Genomic DNA, 14,945 nt, shown 5'->3' with positions numbered 1-14,945 from the left:
ATTCCATGTCCATGTTTTGGCTGCACAGGTCAAGGTTGGGAGGAATATGCTGTCCCTTGACAGCTCCCAGACACTTACATTTCCTCACTTCTTCAAGTCTTTTTCCTCTTATATCCACAGCAAAATTTAGTACACTTTCCTCTTTCACTTTATATAGTTTCACAAAATCTATACTTTCACTCTGCTTCCTTTTACACCATTACTTAACTTCTGCTTGCTGTTATTTTCAATCTCCTACACTTACACCACCATAAAACACACAACCTTCTGCAACTCCTCTTCACTCTCTGCAAACAAGACAGTGTTATCTATAAACAGGCTTGCCACTTGCCACCATATCTCACTGCCACACTCCATCTCTGCACCCCTTTTCCCTAGTTCTGCTTTCATCTCTCTTATCATGCCATTCATATATATATATATATATATATATATATATATATATAAAAGAGCCACAGTGACATCACACAGCCCTGCTCACACCTATATGTATCCCGAAACTTTTGCTCAGCTCTCCACCTATATGTATCCCGAAACTTTTGCTCAGCTCTCCACCCACTCTTACACATGCATTTGCTCCTGTATAGAAGGATTTTACACCATCTAACAGGTGTCCCCCTATACCATATATCCTTAACACATCCCACAAAGCATTCCACTCACCTCTGTCATATGCTTTCTCCAGATGCATTAAAGCTGCGTGCAACTTCATACTTTTCATTAAATACTTTTCCACAGTCATCTTTATTACAAAACTCTGATCCATATATCCCCTACCTTTCCTAAAAAAAAGCCTTTGATCCATATATCCCCTATCTTTCCTAAAAAAAGCCTTGTCCTTCACCTATTCTGCATTCAGTCACTTCCATCACTCTGTCAATTAACATTCTTGCATACACTTTTCCTGATATACTTACCAGACTTACTTCCATGTAATTGCTACATGCATCCTTAGCACCTTTTCCTTTGAATAAAGGAACAATGATAGCTTCAGCTTCACCCAATCCTCAGGCACAAATTTCTGTTTCCATGCTAAATTACATATAAGATACATCCATTTTATCACACTTTTTCTTCCATACTTCAGCATTTCAGTCGTAATCCCATCCACTCCAGGTGCCTTTCCTACCTTCAGCCTCATTATCACCCTTTTTGCCTCCCTTTTTGCTACAGGCCCCTGCACTTGTATCTTCTTCCTTCCATCCTCCTTACCCATGCAAGTAACAACTGCTGCCTTCCCTTCTCCCACATGCATCAGTTATTCAAAACACTCTTTCCATCTTCCTTTCACTTCCTCCTTCTGATTTAGTAATTCCCCTTCCTTGCCTCTCACATAAACATTTCCACTCTTACATCCACCTCTTTCTTTTTTCACATCCTTCCAGTACAGTTTCTTATCATGCCAAAACTTTTCACTCAACTTTCTTCCAAAATCTTAATCTACTCTGTCTTTGCTTTCCTCTATCAGCTTCTTAACATTCCACTTACAAATTTTGTATTCTTTCCTCCTCTTTTGCTGAACTTCCACTGGTGCATTCCTACTGAGCAATCTACCAAATGCCTTTTTCTTCTTTTCCACAGCATTTCTAATCTCTTCTGTCCACCATGCACTGCCCTTGTTATTCCTGTATCTCACTACCTTGTATCCAACTAATGATTCTATAACCTTTACTAGTATTTCTCCAAACATTCTAAACACCCCATTCACACATTACTGCATTCCTATATTCGATGCACTTCCATCTAAGCTTTCAGTTACCCTCCTTTCATACTCCTCCCTGTATTTTTCCCAATTCATCTTCCTGCCTGCCAACATTTTTACCTCTCCATTTTTCCTTACACCGTACCTCCACTTCTCCCTGATCCTCATTCTCACAAGAACCAAGAAATCGTCAGTCTCCAAAGAATCCTCTCACAACTCTAGCTTCCAGTGCAACCTTTCTCGATCTTTCATCCACTGCCACGTAGTCAATCAAGGCTTTTTGCTCTTCTCTTCCATCATTCCTCATCCATGTACATCTGTAGATTATCTTGTGCTGAGAAAAGGTGTTTGGAACGAATAAACCCCTCTTTGCACAAATATCCACGAGACAGCTTCCATTCTCATCTACTCCAGGCACTCTCCATTTACCAACTATCTCACCAATTTCACCACATCCCACTTTTGCATTCATATCACCCAATACGACCATGTTTCTATCATTCTCAAAACCGTTTATACAGTCATTTGAATTTCTCAAGAAAAGCTTCATTTCATCCTTATCTTATACAGTCTTCATATTCACAGGTGCATGTACACATACCCATGCCTACTTCAAAATCCCAATCTTCCTTTCATCCACACTATTCTTGATCCATTCCATCCATGATCTGTAACACCCTCCCATACTCTTGGTGATAGAAGAATTGAACATCCTTCTCTTCCTCTTCCCTGAAAATTTACATCCATTCCCATCCATACCACATCTCCTTCCATATCCTACCATGAATTGCATTCATCATTCCCATTTTCACTCCAACACCCTGCCCAAGGATATGGGTTTCCATGCTACAACTATTAAACCTCTCCACAATCTCCCTCCTTTTACTCTCACCAGTCATACATCTCATTACTTTCTTTATTCATCATACCATAAACTCCTCTCAAAAAACTCATTTACACAGCCTGGATTCTTGACCTCTGACTCACCCCATGGCCATGTTTTGGCTGCATGGGTCAGGAGGATTATGCCATCCCTTAATCCTTTCTTCAATTCCATACTAACACCTCTACCCTTCATTATCTATAAAGGGACCCAATAACTGGTATCCTATACTGCTTTCTCACTTATCTCTCCTTTCACATCAACAAACTTACCCAAGATGGCTCCTAAATACTTAAATTCTGCCACCTCTTTCAGCCTTTCTCCCCCATATATATAACAAAAGTTTAGTACACTTTCTCCTCTCATTCTATAGGGCTTTGCAAAATCTACATTTCTACTCTGTTTCCTTTCAAACACCGTTACTTTACTTTTACTTGCATTTACCTTCAATCGCCTATGCATATACATATAAAACACACAACCTTCTGCACATCCTCTTCACTCTCAGCAAACAACAGAGTATCACCCACATGCAGGGTTGTCACTAACCACCACATCTTGTCATCACACTCCATCTATATGCCCATTTTCCCTAATTTTGCTGTCATCTCTCTAATCACTCCAACCACACACATGTTAAAAAGCTAAGGTGACATCACACAGCCCTACTTCACAACCAAAAGTATACAGGATAAGCCTCTTTAATTCAGCAACCTTGGGACCTGGCCACTGCCGGACCACAGAAAATGCAGGAAAACAGAATTTAATCCCTAAGGGAACCCCCTATGTAAACATATTCCCAACCCCTAGTCGTGCCAGCTCAATCAACATACATACTGCTGAGTCATCTAAGGTAAGACAAAAGCTTAAAACAGGAAATAATACAACTATTAATGCTTCCAAACAAGGTTTTTATTGTTTTACCAGATTACATAAGAAGTACCCCTAGATGGAAGCTCTTCAGTATCTTGGGCAAGGGTTTTTCATGGCATATGATGCCATTACAAGGCAGATTCATCAGCATTATACACCTGTTCTGGGGCTACGCCACTGCCACAAGCTATTCCAACTCATCCACAAACTCTGTCTCAGCTTCGTGATGAGTAGTTAATGAACAAATGAAAATAGGTTGATAGTTGGCTTTGGTACTCCTGTTATTATTGATTTATCATCATCATCAAGGCAGCCATCCTGCTCTGCATCAGTCCCAGCCAGGCACCTACCTTGTACAATCTCTCTTGCCCTGTACATATTGCTGTTGGTTATTTAGTAGAGAATTGGAGTTTTTATCAATTCTATTAATATGTCCTTACACTACAAGCTTCCATGTCAGCTCTATGCTTTTCACCGCACACACTATGTACTGAAATTCCACATCTCCACTTAAACTTGTGTAACCATCCTTGTGAATATTAACAATCATAGTCTAGCTTTAGTTCTTTATGAAAAACTTTGGCTTGCTCAACAAGCATCTTCCAGAAATGCTTACACCTTCATTACATGGGAGCTTAAACTGCTGTCTAATTCTGTACTCCTAGCTCCTTTCAAAATTTTCTGAAACTTTAAGCTTTTCTGGTTATCATTTTCAGCAAAAAAACAAATATAAGATATCAAGAGGACTGTTAATTAGCTTAGCTGCAGTGTAAATAGATTTCTGCACTTTAACTCTGCAAAAAGCACCACCCTGCTGGCAGATTGACAAACTAATAACGACAGATTCAAAACGTGCCGGACCATGGGAGTTACCAGACCACAGAGTGTCAGATTAGAGAGGTTCAAACTGTACCAAAACTTTCACTCAACTCTCTATCCACTGAAAAAATGCATTCACTACATTCTATGAGGCTTTCACATCATCCAAAAGTTGTGTGCTTCTACCCCATATATCCTTCACACATCCCACAAAACATTCCACTCAATTCTTGTCATACACTTTTTCCAAATCCATAAAAGCCACATACAGCTTCTTACATGACATTAATGCCAACTAAAAATCCTTCTGTTTCTCTAGGTGTTCTACATACATTTTCATCAAAACAAGCAATTGATCCACATATCCTCTGCCACTCCTGCAGCCACACTATTCCTTCCCCAGTCTGATGCTCTATGCATGTCACACACTTAATCATCACTCTCCCATAGAACTTAACAAATACTCAACAAATGTACAACACTGTAACTTGAAAATTCATTTTGTACCCCTTGTCTTTATACAACGACATTTCTTATACATTCTGCCAATCCCTAGTCACTTCAACATGACCCAAAAATAATTTAAAAATCCTAACTGCCTAATCAACAGGACACTCACTTCCTTGCTTGAGAAAGTCATTGAAAATCCCGTCCACTCCAGCTGCCTTGCCACACTTCATCTTATCGAAGACTTTCACCACATGGACTTACGAAAATGTTCCAAAAATCATCTCATTTGGATAGCTACAAAAAGTACTTAACTGGTCAGGCTGGTGTAGGTTCTTAAGATGACAGCTGGACTGACCAGAGAAGCAACAGATAGTTTAGTCAAATACTGAGCTGCTGTAAGCAGACAAGCCACTGGAACTGATGTAACATACAGCATATGAATATAAAGGTATTTTACAGTCGATAAAAGGGGGAAACTTACCACACATGTTATAGGTTTCCGATGCCCAACAAAATCCTTATCAGTATTCCATCCATCTCGTTCAATAATTTGTGCTGTTGGGCCACCATTGTTCATCGCATGAGCTGAGACCAAGTATTGGCCATCTGGAGACCAACTTGGACGCAAAACAGTAGTTGTACCACCACACTGTTAAAAAATCAAAAAATACTTTAGAGTTAATACAGTAAAATTAAAGATATCCCCTTATAAAATAAACATTCATATTTTATTCAGTCAGCTACACTCTGGAAACCTTTAGCTTTTCCTGCCTTTTCTAAGAACAGCTATTTACCGTCTTTAAAAGGGCAATGATGTTTCAAACTAACTTGTTCCATCTTCAAGCTGGATCTGTTGGTTCTTTCATAGGTAGCTACTTATAAGGAAACTATACATAAGAAAATAAATAAAGGAGCTTTGGAGAGAGGAGCAAGAATGCAGTCTGTTGTGGATGAGAGGGCTTGGGAAGTGAGTCCATTGTTGTTTGCTGATGATACAGCGCTGGTAGCTGATTCGGAAGAGTAACTACAAAGGTTGGTGACTGAGTTTGGTAAGATGTGTGAGAGTTCAAAGTAAATGCAAAAAAGAGCAAGGTATTACGTTCAACAGGGTTGAGGTAAAAGTTAATTAGGAGGTAAGATTGAATGGAGAAAAACTGGAGGAAGTGAAGTGTTTTAGATATCTGTGAGTGGACTTAGGAGCGGATGGAACAATTGAAGCAGAAGTGAGTCACAGGGTGCATGAGGAGGCAAAGGTTCTGGGAGCATTTAAGACTGTGTGAAGGCGGGAACGTTATCTCGGAGAGCAAAAATGGGTATGTTTGAAGGAATAGTGGTTCCAACAATGTTATATGCTTGTGAGGCATGGGCTATAGATAGGGTTGTGTGAAGCAGGGTGGATGTGATGGAAATGAAATATTTGAGGACAATATGTGGTGTGAGGTTTGATCAAGTAAGTAATGAAAGGGTAAGAGACATGTGTGGTAATAAAAAGTGTGGTTGAGAGAGAAGAAAAAGGTGTGTTGAAATGGTTTGGACACATGGAGAGAATGAGTGAGAAAAGATTGACCACGAGGATATATGTGTCAGAGGTGGAGGGAACATGAAGAAGCATGAGACCAAATTGGAGGTGGAAGGTTGGAGTGAAAAAGATTTCGAGCGACCGGGGCCTGAACATTCAAGAGGGTGAAAGGCGTGCAAGGAATAGAGTGAATTGGAATGATGTGGTATACTGGGGTCAATGTGCCGTCAATGGATTGAACCGGGGCATGTATAGCGTCTGGGGTAAACCATGGAAAGGTCTGTGGGGCCTGGATGTGGAAAGAATGCTGTGGTTTCGGTGCATTACACATGACAGCTAGAGACTGAGTGTGAATGAATGTGGCTTTCTTTGCCTTCCTGGCACTACCTCGCTGATGGTGAGGGTGGGGGTGGGGTGGGGTGGGTTGGGTTGAGTGGGTGGGGCGGGGGATGATATTCCATGTGTGGCAGGGTGGTGACGGGAATGGATGAAGGCAGAAAGTATGAACATGTAAATGTGTACATATGTATATGTCTGTGTATGTATATGTATGAATATGCTGAAATGTATATGTATATGTGCATGTATAAGCGTTTATGTATATATATGTGTACGCAGGTGTGTTGGGCCATTCCTCATCTGTTTCCTTGCGCTACCTCACTGACGTGGGAGACAGTGGTTAAGTACAATACAAAAAAAATAATATATATATTCTTTATTATAACCAATCACCACTTCCCACATCAACAAGGTAGCACAAGGAAAAAAATGAAAAAATGGCCTAACCCACCTAAATACACAGGTACATACATAAATGCCCATACACACACTTAAACATATATATATATATATATATACATTTCAAAGTACACATACATAAACATACACAGACGTACACATATATACACATGTACATATTCATACTTGCTACCTTCACCCATTCCCATCGCCACACCGCCACACACAAAATAGCATCACCCCCTCCCAGCAAGGCAGCGCCAGGAAAAGACAAAAACACCACATTCGTTCACGCTCACTCTCTAGCTGTCAAGTGTAATACACCAAAACCATAGCTCCCTTTCCACATCCAGGATCCCCAGACCTATCCATGGTTTATCCCAGATGTTTCACATGACCTAGTTCAATCCATCGACAGTATGTCCACCTCAGGATACCAAATAATTCCAATTCACTCTATTCCTTGTATGCCTTTCACCTTCTTGTCTGTTCAAACCCCAATTGCTCAGAATCTTTTTCACACTAACCTTCCACCTCCAATTTGGTCTCCCACTTCTCCTTGTTCTCTCCACCTCTAACACATATATCCTATTTGTCAATCTTTCCTCACTCATTCTCTCCATGTGTCAAAACCATTTCAATACACCCTCTTCCACTCTCTCAACCACACTCTTCCTATTACCACACATCTCTCTTACCTTTTCATTACTTACTCGGTCAAACCACCTCACACCACATACTGTACTCAAACATTTCATTTTCAACACATCCACCCTCCCCCGCACAACCCTATCTATAGCCCATGCCTCGCAACCAAACAATATTGTTGGAACCACAATTCCTTCTAACATACCCATTTTTACTCTCCGAGATAACATTCTCACCTTCCACACATTCTTCAATGCTCCTAGAACCTTCGCCCCCTCTCCAACCCCGTGACTCACTTCCACTTTCATTGTTCTATTCGCTGCTAAGTCTACTCCCAGATATCTAAAACATTTCACTTCCTCCAGTTTTTCTCCATTAAAACTTCCCTCCCAATCAACTTGCCCCTCAACCCTACTGAATCTATTCACACTTACTTTCAACTTTCTCCTTTCACACACTTTACCAAACTCAGTCATACACATTGGACCTTTCCCACATTAATGAGGTAGCGTTAAGAACAGAGGAATGAGCCTGAGGGGGAATATTCTCACTTGGCCCCCTTCTCTGTTCCTTCTTTTGGAAAAGAAAATACTGGAGGGGAGCATTTCCAGACCCCCCTCTCCCTCCCCTTTTAGTCACCTCTTTTTCCCCTATCCCCACAGACAGGTGAGAGGACAAGAGCTAAGGAAGGAGTAGCATTACACCAGAAGCAGGAGTAATGGTAGTATGTGACAGAGTGTAAGAAAATAAATTCTAGATTGATGTGGGTTAGACTGAAAAAGGATGGAGAAAAATGGGTGATTATTGGTGCTTATGCACCTGGAAATGGTGAAGAGCTTGTGGATTTGTGTGCTGGAAAACGACTAGTGATTGGGAATACATGGTTTAAAAAGAGATACACATAAGTATACATATTTGAGTAGGAGAGATGGTTAAAGGGCATTATTGGACTATGTGTTGATAGGCATGTAAGAGAGAGACTTTTGGATGTTAATGTGCTAAGAGGGGCAGCTAGAGGAATGTTTGATCACTATCTTGGGAGACAAAGGTGAAGATTTATAGAGGCTTTCAAAAAAGGAGAGAATGTTGGGGATAAGAGAGTGGTGAGAGTAAGTAAACTTAGAAAGGAGACTTCCATGAGGAAGTACCAGGAGAGATTGAGTGTATAAAGGCAAAAGGTGAGAACAAATGACATAAAGGGAGTGGGTGAGGAATGAGATTTATTTGAGGAAGATGTGATGGATTGTGCAAAAGATACATGTGATAAGAGAAAGATGGGAGTTGGGCGGATTAGAAAGGGTAGTGACTGGTGGGATGAAGTAGTAAGATTGTTAGTGAAAGAGAAAAGAGAGGCGTTTGGACAATATTTGCAGGGAAATTGTGCAAATGACTGGGAGATGTATAAAAGAAAGCAGCAAGAGGTCAAGAGAAAGGTGCAAGAGTTGAAAAAGAGGGCAAATGAGAGTTGGGGTGAGAGTATCATTAAATTTTAGGGAGAATAAAAAGATGTTTTAGAAGGAGGTAAATAACATGCGCAAGACATGAGAACAATGGGAACATCGGTGAAGGGAGCAAATGTTGAAGTGATAACAGATAGTGATAGAGTGAGAAGGAGATAGAGTGAGTATTTTGAAGGTTTGTAGAATGTGTTTGATGATATAGTACTAAGTGAGAGGGTCTGGGAGAATGATTTGGTGAAGAGAGAAGAGGTAGTGAAAGCTTTGCAGAATATGAAATCTGGCAAGGTGGCAGTTTTGGATGGTATTCCAGTGGAATTCATTATAAAAGAGGGTGACTGTGTTGTTGATTGGTTGGTAAGGATATTCAATGTATGTATGGATCATGGTAAAGTGCCTGAGGATTAGAGGAATGCATGCATAGTGTCATAGTACAAAGGCAAAGGGGATAAAGATGAGTGTTCAAAATACAGATATATAAGTTTGTTGAGTACATCCTGGGGATAGGGGAGAAAGAATACTTCCCATGTATTCCCTGCATGTTGTAGAAGGTGACTAAAAGGGGAGGGAGTGGGGGGCTGGAAATCCTCCCCTCTCGTTTTTTTTTTTTTTTTTTAATTTTCCAAAAGAAGGAACGGAGAAGGGGGCCAGGTGAGGATATTCCCTCAAGGGCCCAGTCCTCTGTTCTTAACGCTACCTCGCTAACGCGGGAAATGGCGAATAGTTGAAAAAAAGAAAAAGAAAAAGTTTGTTGAGTATTCCTGGGAAATTATATGGTAGGGTATTGACTGAGAGAGTAAAGGCATGTACAGAGCATCAGATTGGGGGAAAGCAGCATGGTTTCAGAAGTGATAGAGGGTGTGTGGATCAGGTGTTTGCTTTAAAGAATCTATGTGAGAAATACTTAAAAAAAAAAAAAATAGGTTTGTATGTAGCATCTATGGATCAGGAGAAGGCATATGATAGGGTTGACAGAGATGCTTTGTGGAAGGCTTTAAGAGTACATGGTGTGGTAGGTAAGTTACTGGAAGTAAAGATTTTACCAAGGATGTAAGACATATGTACGACTAGGAAGAGAGGAGAGTGATTGGTTCCCAGTGAATGTCAGTCTGCAGCAAGGGTGTGTGACGTCCACATAGTTGTTAAATTTCTTTATGGATAGGGTGGTTAAGGAGGTAAATGCAAGAGTTTTGGAGAGAGGGGCGAGAATGCAGTCTGTTAAGGATGAGAGAGCCTAAGAAGCAAGTCACTTGCTGTTGTCAATGAGACTGCTCTGATGGTTGATTTGTGTGAGAAACTGCAGAGGTTGGTGACTGAGTTTGGAAGTGTGTCAAAGGAGAAAGTTGAGAGTAAATGTAAATAAGAGCAATGTTATTAAGTTCAGTAGGGTTGAGGGACCAGTTAACTGGGATGTAAGTTTGAATGGAGAGAAATTGGAGGAAGTGAAGTATTTTAGATATCTGGGAGTGAACTTCACAGCTGATGGAACCATGGAAGCAGAAGTGATCACATGGTGGGGGAAGGGCAAAGGTTTTGGGAGCGATGAAGAATGTGTGGAAAGCGAGAACGTCATCTTGGAAAGCAAAAATGGGTATGTTTGAAGGAATAGTAGTTCCAACATTGCTATATGGTTCTGAGGCATGGCCTATAGATACGGTTGTGCGGAGGAAGGTGGATGTGTTGGATATGAAATATCTGAGGGCAATATGTGGTGTGAGGTACTTTGATTAAGTAAGTAATGAAAGGATAAGAAAGATGTGTGGTAATAAAAAGTGTGGTTGAGAGAACAGAAGAGGGTGTATTGAAATGCTTTGGACACATGGAGAGAATGAGTGAGGAAAGATTGACAAAGAGGATATATGTATAACAGGTGCATGGAGCAAGGAGAAGCAGGAGACCAAATTGGAAGTGGAAAAATGGAGTGAAAAAGATTTTGAGAGATCAGAGCCTCAACGTACAGGGGGTGAAAGGCATGCAAGGAATAGAATGAACTGGAACGATGTGGTATGCTGGGGTCGACTTGCTGTCAATAGATTGAACTAGGGCATGTGAAGCATCAGGCCAAACCATGGAAAGGTCTGTGGAGCCTGGATATGGAAAGGGAGCTGTGGTTTTGGTGTATTACACATGACACCTAAAGAGTGAGTGTGAAAGAATGTGGCCTTTTTCTGTCTTTACCTGCCGCTTCCTCGCTGGAAGGTAGGAGGATGCTGTTTCATACATGGCAGGGTGGCAACAGGAATGGATGAAGGCAGCAAGTATGAATATGTACATGTGTATATATGTATATATCTATATGTGTATATGTATGTATACGTTGAAATGTATATGTATGTATATGTGCATGTGTGGGTATGTATGTATATACATGTGTATGTGGGTGAGTTGGGTCATTCCTAGTCTGTTTCCTTGTGCTACCTTGCTAACGCGGGAGATGGCGATTAACTATAATAAAAAAATATATACGTATATAAAAGGCAAATGAGAGTTGGGGTGAGAGAGTATCATTAAAATTTTAGGGAGAATAAAAAGATGTTCTGGAAGGAGGTAAATAAAGTGCGTAAGACAAGGGAGCAAATGGGAACTTCAGTGAAGGGCGCAAATGGGGAGGTGATAACAAGTAGTGGTGATGTGAGAAGGAGATGGAGTGAGTATTTTGAAGGTTTGTTGAATGTGTTTGATGATAGAGTGGCAGACATAGGGTGTTTTGGTCGAGGTGGTGTGCAAAGTGAGAGGGTTAGGGAAAATGATTTGGTAAACAGAGAAGAGGTAGTAAAACCTTTGCGGAAGATGAAAGCCGGCAAGGCAGCAGGTTTGGATGGTATTGCAGTGGAATTTATTAAAAAAGGGGGTGACTGCATTGTTGACTGGTTGGTAAGGTTATTTAATGTATGTATGACTCATGGTGAGGTGCCTGAGGATTGGCGGATTGCGTGCATAGTGCCATTGTACAAAGGCAAAGGGGATAAGAGTGAGTGCTCAAATTACAGAAGTATAAGTTTGTTGAGTATTCCTGGTAAATTATATGGGAGGGTATTGATTGAGAGGGTGAAGGCATGTACAGAGCATCAGATTGGGGAAGAGCAGTATGGTTTCAGAAGTGGTAGAGGATGTGTGGATCAGGTGTTTGCTTTGAAGAATGTATGTGAGAAATACTTAGAAAAGCAAATGGATTTGTATGTAGCATTTATGGATCTGGAGAAGGCATATGATAGAGTTGATAGAGATGCTCTGTGGAAGGTATTAAGAATATATGGTGTGGGAGGCAAGTTGTTAGAAGCAGTGAAAAGTTTTTATCGAGGATGTAAGGCTTGTGTACGTGTAGGAAGAGAGGAAAGTGATTGGTTCTCAGTGAATGTATGTTTGCGGCAGGGGTGTGTGATGTCTCCATGGTTGTTTAATTTGTTTATGGATGATGTTGTTAGGGAGGTAAATGCAAGAGTTTTGGAAAGAGGGGCAAGTATGAAGTCTGTTGGGGATGAGAGAGCTTGGGAAGTGAGTCAGTTGTTGTTCGCTGATGATACAGCGCTGGTGGCTGATTCATGTGAGAAACTGCAGAAGCTGGTGACTGAGTTTGGTAAAGTGTGTGAAAGAAGAAAGTTAAAAGTAAATGTGAATAAGAGCAAGGTTATTAGGTACAGTAGGGTTGAGGGTCAAGTCAATTGGGAGGTGAGTTTGAATGGAGAAAAACTGGAGGAAGTAAAGTGTTTTAGATATCTGGGAGTGGATCTGGCAGCGGATGAAACCATGGAAGCGGAAGTGGATCATAGGGTGGGGGAGGGGGCGAAAATTCTGGGAGCCTTGAAGAATGTGTGGAAGTCGAGAACATTATCTCGGAAAGCAAAAATGGGTATGTTTGAAGGAATAGTGGTTCCAACAATGTTGTATGGTTGCGAGGCGTGGGCTATGGATAGAGTGGTGCGCAGGAGGATGGATGTGCTGGAAATGAGATGTTTGAGGACAATGTGTGGTGTGAGGTGGTTTGATCGAGTAAGTAACGTAAGGGTAAGAGAGATGTGTGGAAATAAAAAGAGCGTGGTTGAGAGAGCAGAAGAGGGTGTTTTGAAATGGTTTGGGCACATGGAGAGAATGAGTGAGGAAAGATTGACCAAGAGGATATATGTGTCGGAGGTGGAGGGAACGAGGAGAAGAGGGAGACCAAATTGGAGGTGGAAAGATGGAGTGAAAAAGATTTTGTGTGATCGGGGCCTGAACATGCAGGAGGGTGAAAGGAGGGCAAGGAATAGAGTGAATTGGAGCGATGTGGTATACCGGGGTTGACGTGCTGTCAGTGGATTGAATCAGGGCATGTGAAGCGTCTGGGGTAAACCATGGAAAGCTGTGTAGGTATGTATATTTGCGTGTGTGGACGTATGTATATACAGTGTGTATGGGGGTGGGTTGGGCCATTTCTTTCGTCTGTTTCCTTGCGCTACCTCGCAAACGCGGGAGACAGCGACAAAAAAAAAAAAAAATATATATATATATATATATATATATATATATATATATATATATATATATATATATATATATCTTTCTTTCTTTTAAACTATTCGCCATTTCCCGCGTTAGCGAGGTAGCGTTAGGAATAGAGGACTGGGCCTTTTTTGGAATATCCTCACCTGGCCCCCTCTGTTCCTTCTTTTGGAAAAAAAAAAACGAGAGGGGAGGATTTCCAGCCCCCCGCTCCCTCCCCTTTTAGTCGCCTTCTACGACACGCAGGGAATACGTGGGAAGTATTCTTAATCCCCTATCCCCAGGGATAATATATATATATATATATATATATATATATATATATATATATATATATATATATATATATATATATATATTTATATATATTTATTATACTTTGTCGCTGTCTCCCGCGTTTGCGAGGTAGCGCAAGGAAACAGACGAAAGAAATGGCCCAACCCACCCCCATACACATGTATATACATACGTCCACACATGCAAATATACATACCTACACAGCTTTCCTTGGTTTACCCCATACGCTTCACATGCCCCGATTCAATCCACTGACAGCACGTCAACCCCGGTATACCACATCGCTCCAATTCACTCTATTCCTTGCCCTCCTTTCACCCTCCTGCATGTTCAGGCCCTGATCACACAAAATCTTTTTCACTCCATCTTTCCACCTCCAATTTGGTCTCCCTCTTCTCCTCGTTCCCTCCACCTCCGACACATATATCCTCTTGGTCAATCTTTCCTCACTCATTCTCTCCATGTGCCCAAACCATTTCAAAACACCCTCTTCTGCTCTCCCAACCACGCTCTTTTTATTTCCACACATCTCTCTTACCCTTACGTTACTTACTCGATCAAACCACCTCACACCACACATTGTCCTCAAACATCTCATTTCCAGCACATCCATCCTCCTGCGCACAACTCTATCCATAGCCCACGCCTCACAACCATACAACATTGTTGGAACCACTATTCCTTCAAACATACCCATTTTTGCTTTCCGAGATAATGTTCTCGACTTCCACACATTCTTCAAGGCTCCCAGAATTTTCGCCCCCTCCCCCACCCTATGATCCACTTCCGCTTCCATGGTTCCATCCGCTGCCAGATCCACTCCCAGATATCAAAAACACTTCACTTCCTCCAGTTTTTCTCCATTCAAACTCACCTCCCAATTGACTTGACCCTCAACCCTACTGTACCTAATAACCTTGCTCTTATTCACATTTACTCTTAACTTTCTTCTTCCACACACTTTACCAAACTCAGTCACCAGCTTCTGCAGTTTCTCACATGAATCAGCCACCAGCGCTGTATCATCAGCGAACAACAACTGACTCACTTCCCAAGCTCTCTCATCCCCAACAGACTTCA

At 41.3% G+C, this 14,945-nt stretch overlaps 1 protein-coding gene across 2 annotated transcripts in view; it reads right to left on the bottom strand.

Annotated features, from left to right (window-relative positions):
* Hira (histone cell cycle regulator-like protein) overlaps nucleotides 1–14,945 on the bottom strand; it is a 539,085-nt gene that overhangs the window by 307,416 nt on the left and 216,724 nt on the right. For both annotated transcript variants that reach the window (XM_071678795.1, XM_071678796.1), the window contains exon 6: nucleotides 5,209–5,376. In XM_071678795.1, the coding sequence (XP_071534896.1) occupies nucleotides 5,209–5,376 (168 nt within the window). The remainder of the gene's footprint in view (nucleotides 1–5,208; nucleotides 5,377–14,945) is intronic.

The sequence above is a fragment of the Panulirus ornatus genome, chromosome 28 (genome assembly GCF_036320965.1).
Source record: "Panulirus ornatus isolate Po-2019 chromosome 28, ASM3632096v1, whole genome shotgun sequence".
NCBI lineage: Eukaryota > Metazoa > Arthropoda > Malacostraca > Decapoda > Palinuridae > Panulirus > Panulirus ornatus.
The sequence above is the reverse complement of the archived record's forward strand: the minus strand, read 5'-3'. Positions and strand labels throughout refer to the sequence as shown.